This window comes from Camarhynchus parvulus, chromosome 4, assembly GCF_901933205.1.
Source record: "Camarhynchus parvulus chromosome 4, STF_HiC, whole genome shotgun sequence".
NCBI classification, from domain to species: Eukaryota; Metazoa; Chordata; class Aves; order Passeriformes; family Thraupidae; genus Camarhynchus; species Camarhynchus parvulus.
The window spans coordinates 45,905,021-45,924,310 of NC_044574.1; the positions used below are offsets into that span (position 1 = coordinate 45,905,021).

The 19,290-nt window shown below is 40.7% G+C and overlaps 2 protein-coding genes across 4 annotated transcripts in view; one reads left to right on the forward strand and one right to left on the reverse strand.

Annotated features, from left to right (window-relative positions):
- Positions 1 to 1,517: 1,517 nt before the first annotated feature.
- INTS12 (integrator complex subunit 12) lies at positions 1,518 to 18,573 on the reverse strand. Its single transcript, XM_030947134.1, has 8 exons — positions 18,449 to 18,573; positions 17,024 to 17,163; positions 12,309 to 12,472; positions 10,312 to 10,458; positions 9,596 to 9,783; positions 5,692 to 5,851; positions 4,243 to 4,395; positions 1,518 to 2,466 (listed from the first exon to the last, which is right to left on the reverse strand). Exons 3-8 carry the CDS (start codon positions 12,462 to 12,464, stop codon positions 1,888 to 1,890), a joined length of 1,383 nt encoding a protein of 460 aa, XP_030802994.1. The 5' UTR covers positions 12,465 to 12,472; positions 17,024 to 17,163; positions 18,449 to 18,573; the 3' UTR covers positions 1,518 to 1,887.
- An 18-nt stretch (positions 18,574 to 18,591) lies between these two features.
- GSTCD (glutathione S-transferase C-terminal domain containing) overlaps positions 18,592 to 19,290 on the forward strand; it is a 45,578-nt gene continuing 44,879 nt past the window's right edge. For 2 of the 3 annotated variants that reach the window (XM_030947136.1, XM_030947137.1), the window contains exon 1: positions 18,592 to 18,622. The gene's annotated coding sequence lies outside the window, so the exon portion shown is untranslated. The remainder of the gene's footprint in view (positions 18,623 to 19,290) is intronic. The other variant, XM_030947135.1, reaches the window with a different exon arrangement.

Sequence of the window (19,290 nt, forward strand, 5' to 3'; positions counted from 1 at the left end):
CAGGAGTATTCTAAATGGCATTAGCTACCACTATTTGAAAGCAAGGATCATTCTTCTGCCTGTGTTCACCTCATTGGTGGTACCTAAAGTAAAGGGCACAGCTGAGATTTAAGCTCCTGCACTCTCACCAGCAAAGCTTTATGTCTGTTCAGAGACAAGACAGGCACCTAGCACCTTGAACACTCTTCTGGGAGCAGGTTTTACTACTGGAATGAACACTTCACATAGGAGCACTTGGCCGTTTAAAGAATCTATCTTCACACTACTTCTTAGTGTAGGCATCAGTCTTCTGATTAACACTTAGGAAGAAAATATGCCTTCTGTTTGCTAATGGAAACTGCATCAGTGTCTTTTCCTACTATGCTACCATTAAAAACCCTCTGTGCTGGAAAGGAGGAAGGATGGGCTGATCAAAAAGCAGTAAAAGTTCTGGATTCCTCCTCCTCATGCTGTTATTTTTACACAGCCATGGAAGCTGCAGGCACTAAAAGATAAAACCTTTCTTTTTTTCCCTCCACAGGAAATAATAGCTGAAAAAATATGCAAATTTTTCAGGCAGCTGAGGCAATCTTGAGTAAATTAAACTATTCCTTTGGCTGTTTAAGGAACTGTAGCCTAAATCTTAATTGTGGAGAAAGGAAATGAAGTATGGGAAATAGCTAACACATATCAAACTTTACACACACTTAAAATATAGGATGGCAAAGAAAAACAGTAGCTTTCACCTACCTATGCCAGTCTGTGTCACCACACACCACGGACAGATGTCATGTGCCCACTTCAGCTGCTCTGTACTCACTCTCCTCCTCAGCTGGGTAGGAGGCACAGAAAATTAGATAGAAGGGTCATAGGTCAGGATAAGGGGAGTGAGAGACGACTCACTAATTACCATCATGGGCAAGACTCAGCTTTGGGAAGATTAATGTGACTTATTACCCATCAAATCAAGAGTACAATAAGGAGAAAATAATACTGGCCATGCAAACCCAATACAGTCCAAGATGTTTTCATGTTTAGAGACGCTCCCCTCATCACAGAAGGAGTGGAGGGAAATTGTCACATGCTGGGTCACAGAGAGCAAGACTCAAGGTCATTTCCCAGCACCCACCTTGAGCCAGTTCTCAGCTGAACACAACCTGGAGCACCTGGGATGAAGAGAGGGAGCACAAACCATGAAGAACAGCTCAGGGGTAATCGTGGAGAGCTGGAGTACCTGATCCTTCTCAAATACAGGATGGGTCTCTACATTTTAAGAAAACTTGAAGACAGTTTTGACTCTCTTCTGTTCTTTTTAGTTGAAGTTTCTCACTGTATAAAACCAAAATAGGCCAATTTATCAAAAAGCCAAACCAAAAATCTCCATCTAAATACACTGTTGTTGAACAGTTAAATTTTGAAATTAAACTATTTTTTCCTCTAACAAGCTTTATAATTTGAGGCAATAAACTCTGCACAACATTGAACATCTGAAGCATTTTAAGTATTGGAATATGGGGCAAAAGAAGAGTGGCAATGACTTCCCAGATTAATAATCCTTTTATTATTAACATTTAAGAATGATGGTTTCAGCAAGTTCAATTTATTAAGTATCTACACAAATGCAGGGCTTTTAATATTAAAAATTACCCAACATCTTCAGTTTCAAGTTTCAGTGCTTTGAGCTACAAAACATGGAGCACGTAATAATGAATTCCTCTAACATATTCAATTCACAGATTTGGAAAGGCAGAAGGAATACCAGAATTATTAAGGTTTGACCTTCTGTATTACATAAGGTTTGGGCTTCCCTGATTTAACCTCTTTCAGTCCAGTACCTGGGGGATTTCCTTTAAGAAAAACGGGTGCTGTCTCACAGAACACAACCAACAACATCAGCAAGCAGCCAGACTACTTCTTGAGCTTCTTTTGAGCAGCCTTCTTTTTAACCATTTGTAGCCGCTTCATGGCGTTGAGCTGGGACTCCTGCGACGTGGGGCCCTTGAGGGATGCCGGCTGGTTGCCGGTGTCGGCCGCGGCTTTGCCGGCGCTGCTGCTGCCCGCGGAGCCGCCGCCGCTGCCGTTGCCGCCGCCGGCCGTGCCGCCGGTGCCGGGGGCGGCGCCGCTGGGGCTGGGCAGCCCCGCCTTGCTCACGTTGTCGCTGCTCACCGAGCGGCTCAGCGTCGTCTTGCCCAGGGTCAGCGGCGGGGGAGGCTTCAGCTGAACGGGGTTTGCGCTGTTGTTGGCAGAAGCTATTTTGGCCCCCAGTCCCGTCTTTGAAGTTGCTAGCCCCGACAAACCCACGGGTTTCTGGTTATTTGAAGAAGCTGCAGGTTTCCCGCCGGCACTCTGTGCTGTCGATCCCAGTTTGGCAGTGGATGGGTTGGCAGAGGTGGTTTTGGCTGCAAATGCAGCCCATCCTGTAAGGCCACTCGTTGCTGAAGAGGAAACGCTTGTACTGGCAGAGTTCCCTGAAACTGCTGCTGAGGTCTAAAATAAATAAGCATTCTTATTATAGCAGCATCTATTTGTGTAACACATCACAGCAGGAATACACTGAGCCTCTGATTCAGTTCTTTTCCCAGGAACACCCAGTGGACAATATTTCATCACTGGTCACCACAGCTGAAAAGTACTAACGAGAATGGGAAAGGATGCCAGGTGCAGCCAACTTTCAATCTCCCAGGCACACAGAACATAGTATCCCTTCTCTCCTTTCTTCTGTGCACTTAGCAGACTACCACACAGCACTGGGATCCCTCCATAAACAATAAAAGCCCAAATTTGTGAACTATATAAAAGGTGGTGGCTTGGCTTCTTTTTTATGTGCTTACTGTTGTTACCGGGCATCACTTTTCAACAAGCTGACAGATGCTCAGACAAAAATCAGACACTGAGCAATTGAGTATTGCATTTATTTTAGGAAACTGTCCAAGAAGCAGTATCTAAACTGTTTCCTTTCTTCTTGGTTCTTAGCAACTTGTACCGCAGAGAGAATGAAAAAAACCCAAAACCAGCCAAGTACTATCCCGTAGTCTTTTCCCATTCAGGTACTGCAAAAGACAAACTTTCTGCAAACATGGGTTCCCTTTGCCTGTGAAGCACTGTGCTATCCACACTGAGTTCCCACACCTTAAACCCCTGCAATCCCCAGGCTTCAGGTGAGGATGATATGGTGATTTAAATCAGAGTTAGACCAAATGGTAGAGTCAAAGCAAAAACTAAACCTCTCTATTCAAGTAATACTCCTTTTATAGTATACCCAGACAACTTCTAAACAGTAAAAGTTGATGGAAGAAATCAGGTCCCAGGTCTTACAGCCTGTTTAGGCACATAAAAAACTCTGCTGAGGTGAAAAAAGTCATTCACAAGCATGAGTGCTAGAGCAATAGTCACCCTAGTATTCATGATGGTTTGCATCCAGGCAGAGCAATGGCAAACATAACTTTGAGCACATGAATAATTGCTTTGATTTTGAGATAAAGTCGTGTTTTCCTAAGAAAGGGTCATCCTTTATGAGACTATTCTGTTATTTATTACACTGCTTCTGGTTTACCACCTTTGACCAATCTGACCTTTTGACAATATTTTAACTTGGAAAAACAGAAACATGAGGCAACACAGAATCAAAGAACAAAATCACAGAATGGTTTGGGCGGGAAGGGACCTTAAAGATCATCTTGGTCCAACCTTTCCACCATGGGTAGGAATGCCCATATTTAAGAAGCTCCTAAGTAAATCTCACAGAGTCAGCAACACTTTCCCTACAATGGAATCACAGAATGGCTTTTCTAGGCTAGAAAAAACCTTCAAGATCATCAAATTCAAGTGTAAACCCAGCACTGCCAAGGCCACTGCTGCCATGAGAAAAAGCCTTCCAAGTGTCAAAATACACATAAGTTACTTGGCTACAGAGAGCAAATAATGCATTTTATATGATCCATAAATGACAGAATGGTTCAGGTTGTGGAAAGGATTTTGAAATCACCTAGTTCCAACCCCCCTGCCATAGGCAGGGATGCTTTCCACTAGATGAGGTTGCTCAGAGCCCCACCCAGCCTGGTCTGGAACACTTCCAGAGATGGGGCATCCACACGTGAAGTGAGTTTTTTTCCCTCCATTCTTTCAGTGTTCCTGCAAACCCACAATGCCCTGGTACTGATGACTATTTTCACATAGTGTACTGATGGCTATTTTCAATAAAAAACCACTTTTAATCTGTGCAGTGCAACAAACTCTTCCTCTGGTAAGTTTAAACTACATTACCTTGACTTCTGTTCTCTTGAATGCCAGAAAAGCTGGTGGGGTCTCAGGTTTTAACTTGATTTCTGGTTTCTTGACCAATGGATCCTTCAAAGCTGGTGCAACTGAAACCACTGCAGGAGCTGGTTTTTGAGGTGGTTTTTGTGTCTTCTGAGCCTGTGTAAGTGGTAGGATAAAAACACCCTCAGTAAGTTAAGGGCCACATAACATGGACTGTTTTGACTGTTAACAAAAAGCATGAGCATTTGAAGATTGCAATCTAGCCTTTACATTTTCAGGTTTAATGGTCCCTGAGAAATGAGGCAACAGGGGATGTGGCGATGTGCTGGGTATGGTACTGAGGACAGGGTCCAGACAAAAAGCATCCTGAACAGAGCTTGCTATTTCAGTGTGGAAAGAGTGGCAGCGCTGATGCTTGGAGAGCAGGAAAGCACTGGGCCTTTACAGGACTAAGGCAAAGACAGGTGAACTTGCAGAAGACAAGGACACAGTACTGGGATGTAGGCTGCAAGAGCCTGCTAAGAAGTGGCAGGCAAAATGGCAGAATTCATGCCAAAACAAAAAAAGGAAAGGCCATACTGAAGGCAACTGCTCCATGGCTAAACTGGCTACCCTGTGCAGAACTGACCTCGAGCAAACACTCCTCTGAGTTCAAAGGCCTTATGACCATCACAATAATCATATATTTCAGTCAGTGTTGGTACATCCTAGGCCAGGATCTTACTTTGCCTTCTTTCCTTGTTTCTTAGTGGAGCCATTTCAACAGATAACACTTTCTCAGTTATCAAAGAACAGTTTCAAAGCACATTTTCTGCTGTATTTTTCTGTATTCTGGGTGTGATTTTAAAACATCAGAACTAAAGTCACTAATGTCCCATGCACCCAAAGCTCTTATGTTTCTTTCTCATAATGAAATGAGTGGGAATCTGGTAGGATACTGTTCAGTCATTCAGATAAATCAAAATAAAGGCTTTTTTTTTCACCTTTGTTTTTTTTTAACTGGAATGTGCTACCCTCAGCTTATTTTTGACCCCGAGAACATTCAAAATGCCAGATTGAAATTGGCAGTCTTGTCCTACAGGAAAAGAACCATTCATATCCAAAGCTGAGAAGAAAACTTAAACTGTAGAGCTATTACTAAAAGCTGAGCATCACCTGAAATAAAAAAAAAAGAGGTTTTAACTTCCACTTGCCAAGCAGGAGACAATCCTATTTCACTTTTCTTCAGTCACCTTCTGATTTTTAAAAAGCTTTGTTTCAGAAGTGCATTACAAAATACTCTTTGAGATGCTACATTAAAAGTCACAGCTACAGCAAGGGAAGCACTGCTGACAAAAATGGCTCTCCAATGTGCTTCCTAAGGCTTGTCTAACCCAGGAAATATTCTCACACAGTAGAAATAGCCTGCTGTATTCAAATAATGCTCACACAAGACAAAAAACTGACTCCTACCATTCTCTTCATCTGCCTGGTACAGCGGGCACAGTACCAGACAAGTCGAGGATCATTCACTTCCTTGTCTGTCACCTGAGGTTTATGGCAATCCTGGTGGTAGAGATTATGGCACTCCTGACACTCCACTAGCTGATTCACAAAAGTAACTGTCATTTGCCTGCAGAGCAAATAGTTAAGAACAGATTATGGGAGAAAGCACTTAGAGGATTATCCAATTGTTGAAAATTTTGCAAGGCTTAAGTTAAAAAATAAAAATATTTTTCTTTTCACATATATTTTCTACCTGTGGCAAATCAAATGTATTCCTTTTTTTCCTGTATCAGTTCTTCCTAACTAACATTTCAGAAATTTGGTGTTTTTTAAAGGTCATTTTTTCCAAGATATTTGAAGACTTTAATTCTATTAAACATGTGTTGATGACAGTCTTGATTTCCCTGTTTGATTTTTAGTTTAGAGATGTAAGTCTTGCCTGCTTTGGTTCACCTGGGCATTTATGGATACATCACAGCACACCAATTACTTCCTCATTATAATAGCATATGAGGGACAGTCTCCATTTGGGTAATTTTGCTGTCAGCTGCAGAGCAATACAGTTCAAGAACAAATAATTTCTCAATGACAAGCATGTAGGAGTGCTTTCTGCTGCAGGATTTAAAAGCATCATCGCCCAAGCTCTACGCTACTTTGAAGATGTTTTATTAGCCATCCCTTTGGTCTCTACCCCATAAACAGACACGTGGAATTTGAGATAATACTAGAATCATGGAGAGATGGAATAGAAAGGATTAATTGTGCAGTCCTGCCTTGAAGCAAACATGCAAGCTGGTGATGAGGGCTTCATTTTGCGTGGGCCTTGCTGAAAGTAATCACGCTCTATAAATGACACATTAGTGATATATACATGGCTGGGAGTTTGCCTGTGAATTACCCAAATACCATTTTCCTAACGATTCCTCCTTTCAGATGACAAATCAAGCTATTTAATTGCTAAGCTGCTTTTGCTCATATCCCCGAGGAGCAGGTACCCAGGTAACCATGGAAACTCTATTTGTAGATACATGGGGAAAGGTAATCCCTTATTTCTTTATATAACAGAAAAACAAAGTCTGAAGGTATTGTCCATATAAGTACTGGAATATTTTCTAAGAAAGATTTCTCTTTTAAACAGGCTACTTAAAAACAGAAAGGGAAACCTTTCTGAAATTCTAGGATCCATTATTTTACATTCAGGATATTTAAAAGACGTTTTGTTTGATTTTTATTCCTAAACAAACTGGATCAGAACAAATAGTCTCAAGGAGGGAGATCTGCCCTACTTTAAAATTACAAAAACCAATCCCCAACTGATTAAAAACCCATGAACTCTTTATGCTCAGAAACAAGTCACTTTTAAATTATTAGATTACTACGAAACAAACCTAATGATTTTTTTCCTTCAAAAACCAACCAAACAAACAAGTATTCATAGAAAATTAGGTTGTTATTACCAAACCAGTCTTTTAAAATTTTTTTTGGGAGGAAAACTTCACTATCATGTACAAACTGCACGTACTATTTCCTCTTCGACAACTGAGGAGCCAGTGAGGAGCCTCCATAACTGGTGAGTTGTCCTGTTTTTCCCAGCCTACAAGTACTGGAGAGGATGAAGTTATTTTAATATTCCTCCCCTCCTTAGGTCTAACTCAGTAAAAAAGAACAACTAACTCGATATAAAAGAACAAGAAGAAAAACACCACAGGCATCAACATTAATTACTCCTAATCACTATAAAAATACATTTGACACTTGGCAAATCTTGAAGAAACATTTCATGCCTTTGCTTTAGTTTTTACATCTCTAAAAATGAATAGTTAATATTCAAAAACACTTTTTTGCATTTGTGAACCCACAGCTGGGTTCTTGTTAGCTTGCATTCTTAAGCAATATAAATATAAATTCTTTTGCTATGAACTCCACCTACTCTGCAATTTGACATGTTTTCATTCACAACTGTTTGAATAATTGAGTTATTAAAAGATGTCATTTTAAAAACATACAGGGATATTATTATTTTGGCTCAAGATAAAAATTTTAAAAACATACTGGAATGTTATTATTTTGGCTCACCCCAAAAAGGGTGCAATAAATAGAGGAATATTGTCTGACCAATGTGCTGGATTCAGAACTTTAAAGCACAAGTCCTCTGAAAAACATCCAGTCCAGTGTGAGCTGGAGACAGACAACCATGTGACATCAGTTTCAGCAGGTTCCATGTAAAATGAAAACAATCCAGAGTGCTGGGGTGACTGTTGCCACTCTCTCTCTAATGAATTGCTCCTTCCCCAGCAGTGCTTCTCCCTCTGTCTGGCATCAGAGATATTTTAGTTAGCCAGGGTAGATACATCTTTTACAAGAACACTTGAGTTGGTGACCATGAACGGGTAGAAGCAAAGCTTCAGCATCCAGGTTAAATAAACATGGATTGTGGAACAGCTAATGGAGCCATGTCTCTGGCCTGTGCCTTTCAAAGTCTTGGCTACACTGGGCACAGGACTTGCATTTTCTTTCTTCTGTTTCTTTACTTTGCAGGCATTTCTTATTATGCCTGCAAGTGTTTTTCTTTGCCAGGGAAGATACAGAATCAATCATCCACAGCAGTCAAGACTGTATAAACGAAACTTCATTATCCCCTCCTGCCAAATAAGGTAATACCTTACTATTTTTAGTAGCATTTTAACATACCACTGAAGGGGGCTTTGCCTCTTCTAGGAAACAGCAAAAATGGAATTTGCAGGAAAAAAGGTAAAGTTCAGATATTTATATACTTCTTCCTTTTTCAATGTCTATAACAAGAAGCTAAATATTTGAGCTAACACATGGGAGTAACATGAAATCCCATCAGACCCCAACTGGTCACCAGTATAATCATCTGTAACTACAGACATTTATCCTCTGTGCAGTGACAACACTTCCCTATCTTCACAACAGGAATAACCATGGAAATGATGAAAGAATAATATAATAGCACACTGCCTCCCAGCTGACTCAAGCTGAGTTAAAACACATACTGCTGCCAAAAGGCCTGTGCCTCTTCTCTGTCCTGGCTCTACACACGCGTGCCAGCATAAGCATTTACTCTTACTCAGCTGACTGAAACCCAAACCTACAGAAAAACCCAAATGGAGAGCTGATCCAGGGGCTGATTCAGCTGATCACAAATATACTGTACTGGCAATACACCCCACTAAACAGTCCAGGGAGAGAGGTAAAATTGGGAGAGCTAAACTGTTCCTTTGGCAGCACTGGGGCCTAACAAGGATATAAATGATCTGTGAAACAAAATCCTGGTGTGAGTGATTTGATCCTAGGGTAGTTATTCAAAAGTATTTTGCACATCTGTTAACAATAAATGGACTGCTAGTACCATGTTAATAAGTCCAGATTTAGAGCCCTTACTGAAACCTAAAAACAACCTGTCTTCACTGCAAGATATATTTGCTGATAAAACATGGCTATGTGTAAACTAATGTCAAATGATTAGGAAAAGAAGAGCAACACATACAGATCTCATATTAATACCACCTAAAAGTACTTTCAGATGAGAACTGATTTTTAAAAAAATGCTTATCGCTAGCCATTAATATTTTGTTTTGCAATAATTGAAAAATGTATTTGTCCCAATAGGTTTTGCATCTTATCTAGTTTTATTTTCACTTGTCCTTTCCTGCAGAAGAAAAGCTGGTTCACTCTCTAAAAGTTCTATTTTCAAGAAACCATTCTTATTCATGAAGGAGCCTTAAGTGTATTATCAATTCTGGATATTAAGCGATTAAGTTATTTCCAGAATAAAAACTTTGAGAAGCATTAACTCAATTAAAAAAAGGTAACTACACCTAGCTGGAAAGAAGCAATGTTGACTCACCTGCAAACAACACAGGCTAATCCCATTTCCATGGCAAAGTCATCAGCACTGGTTTCCTCAAAGCTAGATAAATCAGGCATGGATAAATCCTTGCTCGTCTGAACTGTAATAGGAGAGGACCGAGCCTCTTGCTTCTCCACCCTGGGCTTCTTTGGTGCATCAGCTCCTTCAGCAGGATCCCCTTTTGTCTATTAAACACACACACACAGAATGTGAAAATGCAACAAGCTAGCAGATTATTAAAATGAGTTAAAATGGAAGAGTTATATTAGCAGTATAAGAAGGTGTACTTTATGCAGCAGACACACAGTGTATTTTCTTTAATTACATATTTTCCTCAAAATATTTATGAGCTAGAAGCACAAGCTCCCTTTTTGTACTTCACCTCAAAATCCTTGAAAAAGCTTTGGGAATATCACATTTCAACTTGCTACATTTTAGTAATCTTTTATGAGATAATCTCCTAGGATTTAAAACACAGAATGGTTTGGAAGGCATCCCTTAAGTCCAACCTCCCCACAATGAGCACGAAAAATAATCACAGAATAATTACAAGAAGACATTTATTAGATTGCCTAAATGGCAACATGACTGACTAATGTAGCTCACAGGCTAGATGAGTTGAAGATACAATGAGTTGAAAAGGGGAACCTTTGTCTAAAACACCTTTGAGTTCATTAACCAAGTTATTTCACTAGAGAACAAAAATAACTTACTTTATCTGCAGATCTCTTTTCTGTTTCTTTTTTCACCTTTTCTGACGCAGTGGGCTTGCCATTGTTGTTGCCAGAAGGCAAACTGGATGAAGCTTTAGGCTCTTGCTTAATCGGTTTGGTGACAGATACTTTTGGTTGCTCTACTTCCTAGAAACAGAAACAAAAATTGAAACCAAATTCTGCTGTTGAGTTCCTACCTAATTTGCAATTAGTGAGATAACAGGACAGGCAAATAATATGCCATACAACACTGATCTACATATACACTTTCTATATAAAAAACATTTCTTAAAATATTTTCATATTACATCAACAAATTAGTGCTTAAATTGCAGAGAATCAATAAAATCTTCCCTTACCACTCACCTTTCTGAGGAAAAGGTGCTCCTTTTCCAAAGACAGATCCTCTTTGGAACATTAATTAAAAAGGAGACATTTCTGCTTTTAAAATTCAAAGAGGTAATGAACATGAATTTTCAGATAGTTCTAAGGACAAAATTCAATATAAGCTAAAAACACAAGCTAACAACTGACATAACCAGACATCAATAATTCATTCCTTCATGGAGAGAAATATTGATCTCCTCTTAATCTCAGTCCAGATTTGTCCATCAGATGAATAAATTTAGGAATCAACAGAAATCAATGGTTCTCATTAATGACACATTAGTGTCAGCAAATGGGTAATAATCAGGAGAGCCTGTAAATGAGTGACAGTCACACTGATGGGCATGAGCAAGGTACCCCCTCCCAGCCGGTAAGATGGGAGCAATTCTCTGCTGTATACTGGGACAGGTCCTAAGCCCTCAGCTTCAGCCCTCCAAAGTTCCTTGACTTTACTGTGGTAATCCTGTGCTCCCTACTCTCTTCTTGGATTTCATGGTCAACCACAAATTCACCCTGCAGCCTGCAAATGCAAGGAAAGGAATGCTTGTACTTTTTTTAATTTCTGACCTTTGCAGTCCTGCTGATATTGGATATATACTGAAAAGAGAATGAAGGATTTCTTCCTCTGGCCTGAGCCTCAGTTGCACCTGAGGGCAGGTGACTTCCAGCCAAGCTGTTATTAGAATTGGCTTCCCAAACCTCTTTGCACTGTTAATCTGCTCCCTGCTTCCTCTTTTAAACCACACATTTCTTTTTTGAGCTCTGAGATGAAGGGCACCAGAGAGTTTTGAGACCTGTGGTAGGTTTCAGGGAGTTAAGAGAAAGGAGTTAGACCACACAGTAAAGCATGATGTATGCTCAGCAGTACTAGTGCCTTTCAGTTATTTGGAGCCACGTAAAAATGAAATACTGCAAATGTATCAGCATACAGATCACCATTAGAACACAGCAGGCTGACATGCAGGCCTCCTAGGGGAGAACAAGACCTCGTTATCCATATGGCAATACACAGCAGCACAAGGATGTCCCTGCTTGTCTATTTCCATACACTCATCTCACAGTCAAATATTCTCTCTAGCAGGTGTTCAGTGATTTTCAGTAGATGAAAAGTATTGTTTGTCCATTGGACAGCAATGGTTTCAGCCTGCAAATAATTTGTGCTTTGAACCATTTGGTGGTTTTCTCCTATGACTTCATCAACAGAATTTCAAGGAAAGACATACAGCTTTATTGGTAAATAGCTTATTTTTGTTGCTTATTTCTCTGTGGCAAATGTAATCTGTATCTTAAAGAACTTTTAGCTCTGAAAAATAACTGCAGAAAAATGTAAATTTGCGGGCACCTTACACAGCATGTCTGATATAATGCTGAATATCTCTTTTAAGTCTTGGTGGATCAACAAGGTAAAGAGATTTTTTTCCCATTAACTTCCATTAATTGAAAGGATTATGTTGTATGGAAAAGGGGAATGATGAATATGAACACTCCATAATTACTTTTTCCTCAACTTCTGATTCTCTTTTAACTTTCCAGCTGTAAAAGAGGAACCAGGACTAGCAGGGGCTTTATTAAGGCACACAGAAAGGAGCCATGCTGCTCAACACCACTACCTTCTGAGAGGGACGATAGCTGGAGTCAGATCCTCTGGCCAACGACTCGTCGAGGAGTGCTTTCAGCTTTTCAGCAGAGTCCTTACTCTTGGAGTGCAAAAAGCCCAGGGCCTTCAGAAAAATGGGATCCAGCTCCAAGTTCACTGTAGCAGCCATAGTTGTGTCTTCAACGTGAGTTAAAAGAAAAAGCAATGACAACTTTATTCATGTGGAGCATAATTCAAACAGCATGTGGCAAATACAAGATTTCTTTTTAAAATTTAATTGTATTAAACCACACCAAGGATTATATGTGAATTAATTATCAATAGAAGATGGCTGTGAACTTCAGTGCTGCAGAACTTAGAATATGACTGGACATTTGAAATGTCAAATTCATTCTTTGGCATATATGATATTCAGAAATGAAACTCACCATACTTAAGTAAATGAAAAAAAATTCATCATATTTATCATATCATATTCTTGATATTTCATATATAAAAATATTGAAAAGTATGCAAAATAAATATTAACTTCAAGAAAAGCAATTACGACCCTTCTTAACACTTTTTGCACATACAGTGATTTTTAACTCGTTGATCATTTAAGAGCAGCTAGGAAAAATCTCACTTGTAGAAAAATTAACTTTTGAAACTTCTGAAAAGAACAGCTCATTGTAGCATGTAAGATATAAACAGCTAGTGTATTATTTTACATATATATATAAAATAGTTGAAAAAATTCTTAAATTTAGCTGAAACAGTGAAAAAATTTGTAATTCAGATTGTGACCTATCCACATACTCATGTGACAGTCTAAGTGTAATGTCCGATAATGACTATCCAGAGCTGTGAGATGCCTCAGCATCCAGGAAAATAGAATAAACTGAGGAAAACGTTACAATGACTTTAAAAAACTGTTTGGCTCATACCAATATATTCCTCCACTCTGGAGCACTGTGTTAATTTCTTTAAAAAACTCTAAGGAATTTACACCAGAAATTGTTCCTACAAAGATAGATACCTAACTTAAATCAGTAAAAGACAATTAATAATTTAAGAAATAACATGGGAAGTTTCCTGATCTTTTCTAAAAATGTATGAGAAGTGTTACTGTTAATAATCCCTTAAAGTCTCATTTAAAACACATAGGATGTTTGTGGGCTTGTGTTTTTACCCTCAATAATCTAGAAGACATTCTTGAAAAGCCTTTCATAACTTCTTTCATCAAAAGCACTGTCTGGACAGCTTTTTCAGCTGGAGCTTCTAAGGTTTTGTCTAATGAATTCCTTTTGATATTCATGGCAATGAACTTTTACCTCTCTGGCCAAAACACCAGCACTGGCAGGCTGCTCCCTCAACACCTGCCTACAAGTCCCCAGGAACCTTTATCTCATGCTGAGCTTTCACGAGACACCAGAGAATCGCTTGACTGAGATCATCAAGGAGTTCAACGTACAGAACTTCATAGGGATTTTATCAATGGACCCAGCAGAGAGTTAAGAAACCTCTTCAAGAGCCTCCTCTCTCTTCCTTAATCTTTGCTACTTGACAAATCATTTTCTGGTGGCCACAGAACTTCTGCCAGGCAGTGCTACCCACCAGCTACTCGGCTGTGCCACTGATCAAGCACAGACTGCAGCGCAAGCCCCGTCCCGGCAATTCGGTCTCTCTCTGATGATGACAAAAAGTGAATTCACAGAGCACAGAAAGCACATACCCTCTTATCTTTATCCATCTACCTCTGATAAATGTTCAGGCTGCTCTTGAGATCTGTGGGTAGATTATGTCCCACATTTCTTTGTTCTGTGAACATGCCTTCCAAGTGTCAGCACCACACTCTTAAAACCAGGACTCTGCTAAACCCTCTGTTGAATGAAAACCTCAGAATCGAAACACTAATTTGAGAAATTTTGTAGAACTCCCTCTTAAAAAAATCTTTCAAGTTCTTCTCTGAGCAAAAGAGGAATTCTACTAGGAATACACAACTTGTATACATGGGAAACAGGCAGTCTCAATGGCTATTCAGAGCCATTCTCTAATATTTTTAGAATAAATGTAAACACAATTCAATTTTCATCTCTTTGAAGGTAACACTTCCCAGATTTGCTTCTAGCTTTAGCTTTTTAAAGACATATATTGAAAGGAACTGTTAAACCCCAAATTTCAAAAGGGTTCTCCATACTTATTCCTTTATTTGCTATGTAATTGCAGCAATTCTTTCTCTGTTCTTGATGACAATTATAATGTCTAAGGCTACTACACTTACGACTAAGATATCACAAGGAATTTCTCATGAGAAGAGTGGATAGTGGGCTTAGTAAACAGTTCAAGTATATTCAGTTTAGGCATGTATCTTCAAATTTTAAAAAAATCTATTAGTGAGTTAGAGAAGGGAAGCACATTCAAAGGAAAGATGAACACATCAATAACTGCCTTAAAAATAGCATCATCTGAAAAAAGCAAATTGATAATCATGCTCTCCTTACGGGACCATAGTAACACTGCTGTCAAACAGGTTACTAACATCTGTCCTGGTCCAAAAGGCAAATTATTGCTTTTGGTAGTGGCCCTTTCCAGATGTTCACAGCTCAAACTGTTTTAGAGTATCAAACAGTGGATTGGCACTTATAAACCTCAGATCCAATTTCATTCATTCGTGTTTTCGTGCACAAACTGCTCCTCTGGCAGTCAAGTCAGCATACAGCAATGTGACAGCCTTGAGACAAGGACAGCAGAGTGTTTCAATGATGATTCCACAGGTTATTCTGCAAGACAAACCTCCTTGACATTTTTCTTGAAGTGGAATCTTAGTATAGGAAATAAAAATTAAAATGCTATTTAGAAAAGAGTGAGTATGACAGTGTCTTTTCTGCATTAGATTGATAATGCAGCTGTGAGTTCAGAGGGCTGTGTTAAAACCCTTGAACCCTGAGCAGAACAGGTTTTGCACCAAGCAAGCAGACCCTCTTGCAACCCAGCATTCACCCATCAGCCTAACCCTAAAAGCACTTTTCTCAACGTAGGTCTCTTTTACCTCCCAGGGTGGACTATTCTAAGTGATTTAAATCTATGGGGAAACATAGATGTCATTCAGTGAGTTGTTACTCTTAAAACATCCAAGAAGTTTAGGATTCTTTCATTTCTTGAGTATACTATTGTCTTCTGCCAAATACAATCGACCTTAACTGAGCACTCTACAGAATACATGGTCTTCCAATTTAAAACTTACTAGATTTATAGGGTGTAGGAGCCCTTTTCTTTTTTTCATTCATTTGCCATCTACTGTTTTGCATACCTGCCCATGTGTTATCTTATTCATCATAACTTGCAGCTAAATGGATCTACTTCCATTACATTTTCAGATATGGTCATATTTTTAACCATTTGTTTCTGAGCTCCTATTTCTATTATTTTCTGAGGCAAGTGTACTACTAAAGATGTTTTTCCAAGAAAGTACACCTCTTCTACTTACATTGCAATGCTATTATGGACTTCTGCTATTATGCCATCCTTTTATACACTCATCACTATTTTTATTTTTTACTGCCACTTATGATTAAAAGGCCTTTCACTCACATATCCTTTCAGCTACCTTCAAAATCTGTAGCAGCTACCTTAAAACACAGTCACATGAATCAACAGCTTATAATTCCTTACAACACACTCACTACATTGTTTTTCATTTACCACCATAAAATCAATTCACTTTTCCCTGTGACTTTGGATCCTTTTGCTCCTCAGAATTTACCTCCTTCCTGACTACAGCTATCAACAGTGACAGTGGCAGATTTTTCCTATTTACCAATAATGCCTCGTACAGGTTACTTTCAGATCTGATGAGTCTTAAGAAAGTAGATCAAGGAAAATCCTAAAAGCAGAAAAAAAATGAACTTCCATTTCCAGTTTTTGCTACTTAACTATCTTAATCAGCACTTGATTTATGACAGGATAATTTCTCAGTAACTTTCCACAAGGGACATTTCAAAACTCACGCACTTCAGTAGTCTGGATAGCTGTATTAATGAGAACAATTGTATTAATCAGTTCTAATTTCCTTGTCATCGTCTTCAAAGAATCTTTTAAGACACGTATAAGATCTCCTGCTATGGAGTTACTAGTACTGGCATCCTTAATTTTACATTCTATTCTACAACATATTTTATAGTGTTCTTTTAAATTAGTATTCCAATCAATATCACTGTAACCAGATTATCCAATTTTAAAAAAATTACACTAATGCCCTATATTTGCTGTTTCCTCCACAGAAAGAGTGAATTATTTCAGGATTACAGAATCATTCCTTGGGGTAGGGAGCCCACATGGTCACTCTGTGCAACCTCCTGTTCAATACAAAGTCAACTCTGAATTCAGACCAGCTTGCTCAGGACTTTTCTAGCTGGATCCTGAAAATCTCCAAAGGTAGGAATGCAAAAATCTTTCTAGGCAACCTGTCCCACTGCCTCACTGTCCTTATTTCCTTGCTTTGAATTGGAAGTTTTAAGTTGTGCTGTCTCTCATTCTCCCACTGTGCATGTGTGTTGGAAGACTGGCTCTACCTTTCCAATAATATCCTCAGGTAGAGGAAAACTTCCATTATATCCCCCTAAGCCCACAGCAGATGGTATCCAACACTCCCTCCATCTCCAGATCTAGCTATTTAGTCACAGAGGACATGCCAATTGATCAGGCATGATTTCACCTTGGTAGATCATGGCTCTGCCCAGTTTTTACCTTCTTATTCCTCCACAATCCTTCCACACCAGGAAGGAATGAGGCTGATCAGTCTGTAGTTCTCTTGCTTGTCCTTCTTGCCTTTATGAAGATAAGATTTGCCTTTCTCCAGTCTTTGGGATCTCCCTCAGTTTCATGGCCTTTAAAAGATGATAGAAAGCAGCTTTGTGAAGACACTGTCAGTTGCTGGCATCCTTGAATGCAGTCTGCCCAGGCCCATGGACTTATCAGGGAAACAATCCTGCTTCAATCCTCTTCCACAACTTGTAGCTCCTCCTCTCCTTAAGCTCTGCCTTGTGGCAAAAGGCCTTGGAACACCTTACAGGTCAAGTGTGTGGCAAAGAAGACATCAACTATTTGACCTTATTTGTTTCTGCTGTCACTAACAAACTTATTCCACGCAGCAGTGGTGACGTATTTTCCTTGTGAATCCTTTTCCTGATAAATGGCATGATCCTTGTGAGTGCCTTTCAACTCAGGATATTTTGTGATCATTGTACCTGCAATTGAGATTTCTTAAGCACTGCTACCACTGAGCTTCAATACTCTGCAAAAAATGGACCTGAAGGTGTTTCAACATGTCACTGCTCATTGGCTTAAGCCACTGGTTAATTGAGTACATCTCCACTACTGTTTTCACCTTTGCATTACTCAAGGCCCACACTGAAACTTATCAAGTGTACAAATTCCTGGGTACTATCCTCCTGGTAATTTATTAGAGAGAGAAGCACACTTCAGTTAAATTTCTGAAACAGCTGCACCAAAGCCACGACGTGACCCTCCGCAACCTACTCGCTGTGAATTCCTCCCTTGGATTTCTTTTTACCAACGAAGGAAACGCCTCTCACCTGAAAGCAACACTTTAGAATGCTCAAAAGAATAAAATACCACCCTGCTACAACCATTATTGCCCCGCACGGACGTGTGCCCAGGAGGGGCCGTCCCTTGGCACCGCCGTGTCCCGCAGGGACAGCGCGGCCGCCGCTCCCTCCGGGCTCCCCGGACACCCAGAGCTCACCCGACCCGAGGGGAAGAGCGGCCAGGTGTGCCTGAGGGCTCCCTCTTCCTCCCTCCTGCCAAACACCCAATTTCTCCCACCCAAACCTGTCCTTACTGTCCTCTCCCAATCCCTTTTTTCTCGTCCCAAACGCCTCTTCCCGCTCCCAAACCCCCTTTGCCTCCTCCGAAATCCCTCTTCCTCCCCTCCTCCCAAACCTCTCATCCCCTCCCAACTCCAAAATTCCCTCTTCCCGTTGCCAAACCCCTTCTCCCCTCTCTCAGCTCCTCTCATCCTTCATCCTCCCACAGTCGCTCTCTGCCTCCTCCCAATCACCCTCTTCCTTCTCCCTTCCCACTCCACATTTCCTCTTCCCGATCCTCTCTTCCTCCTCTCAAGTCCCTTCTTCCCGCCCGCTGGTGTCTCACCGGAGACGAGAACGAGGAGGAGGAGGAGAAGGAGGAGGAGGAAGGCGCCCCGGCAGGTCCGCCGCCACCGCAGTCCCCGCGCAGCGCGGGCGGCGGGCGGCAGTTCCGGGCTGTGCGTGCGGCCCGGGGCGGTGCAGGAAGGGGCGGAGCCGGGGCGGAAGCGGCCGGCCCGGGGTAAGGAAAAGGAGCGGGAGAAAGGGCCTGATTGAGGGGAGGTGGTGGCGGCTAGGTCCCGGGGCTGGTTTGGCAGCGCTGCCTGGGCACCGAGAGCAGCTGGGAGCAGAGCCTTTAGGGAGCGGGGCTGCGAGGGAGCCCTGGTTCGGTGGTGTCGCTCTCAGCCGGGCTCAGGCGTGTGGAGCCGTCCCGCGGAGTCGCGGCTCTGTCCCCCGTGTCCTGCCCGCGTTTGGCTCTCCAGAGCCGTCCACAACTTTCACTTCGTTCCTAGAACTGCCTGAAGCTGGGGTCTGAAGCGCTTCTGTGTGTCGCCCTTCTGTGCAGGGGTGGCCCTGACGCATCCAGTAAATGGATTGTCTTGGATAGAAATATAACTCCAGCCTCTCCCGTTAGGTGCCTTAAAGCACAAATAATGCTTTGCACTAAGTCAAATACTTGCCGCGTTTTTAAGTAGCATTATATGAAACATTTCTCAAATGCTAACTCGCCTGCTTAACAAAAGTTCCGTTTTACTGTGTAGTAATCAACAAATGAATAGGATCTTTTTCAGGGACTAAAAGGAAGAGGATGTTTCTGTAGTTATTTATTTGCTTTAATTTTTTATGGGAAACACTTGTATTTAAAGCAGTGTTTTTCTTTATTACGTTGTTAACAGGGCAGCTGAGTGA

What these genes read in the sequence shown, in the direction of transcription:
- INTS12 (XM_030947134.1), bottom strand. Translation starts at nt 12,464, where the DNA reads ATGGCTGCTACAGTGAACTTGGAGCTGGATCCCATTTTTCTGAAGGCC. An exon ending in TTAGCCTGTGTTGTTTGCAG is followed by an intron (nt 5,852 to 9,595) that starts GTGAGTCAACAT and finishes TTTGCTCTGCAG; the next exon opens with GCAAATGACAGTTACTTTTG. An exon ending in CCAGGCAGATGAAGAGAATG is followed by an intron (nt 4,396 to 5,691) that starts GTAGGAGTCAGT and finishes CCACTTACACAG; the next exon opens with GCTCAGAAGACACAAAAACC.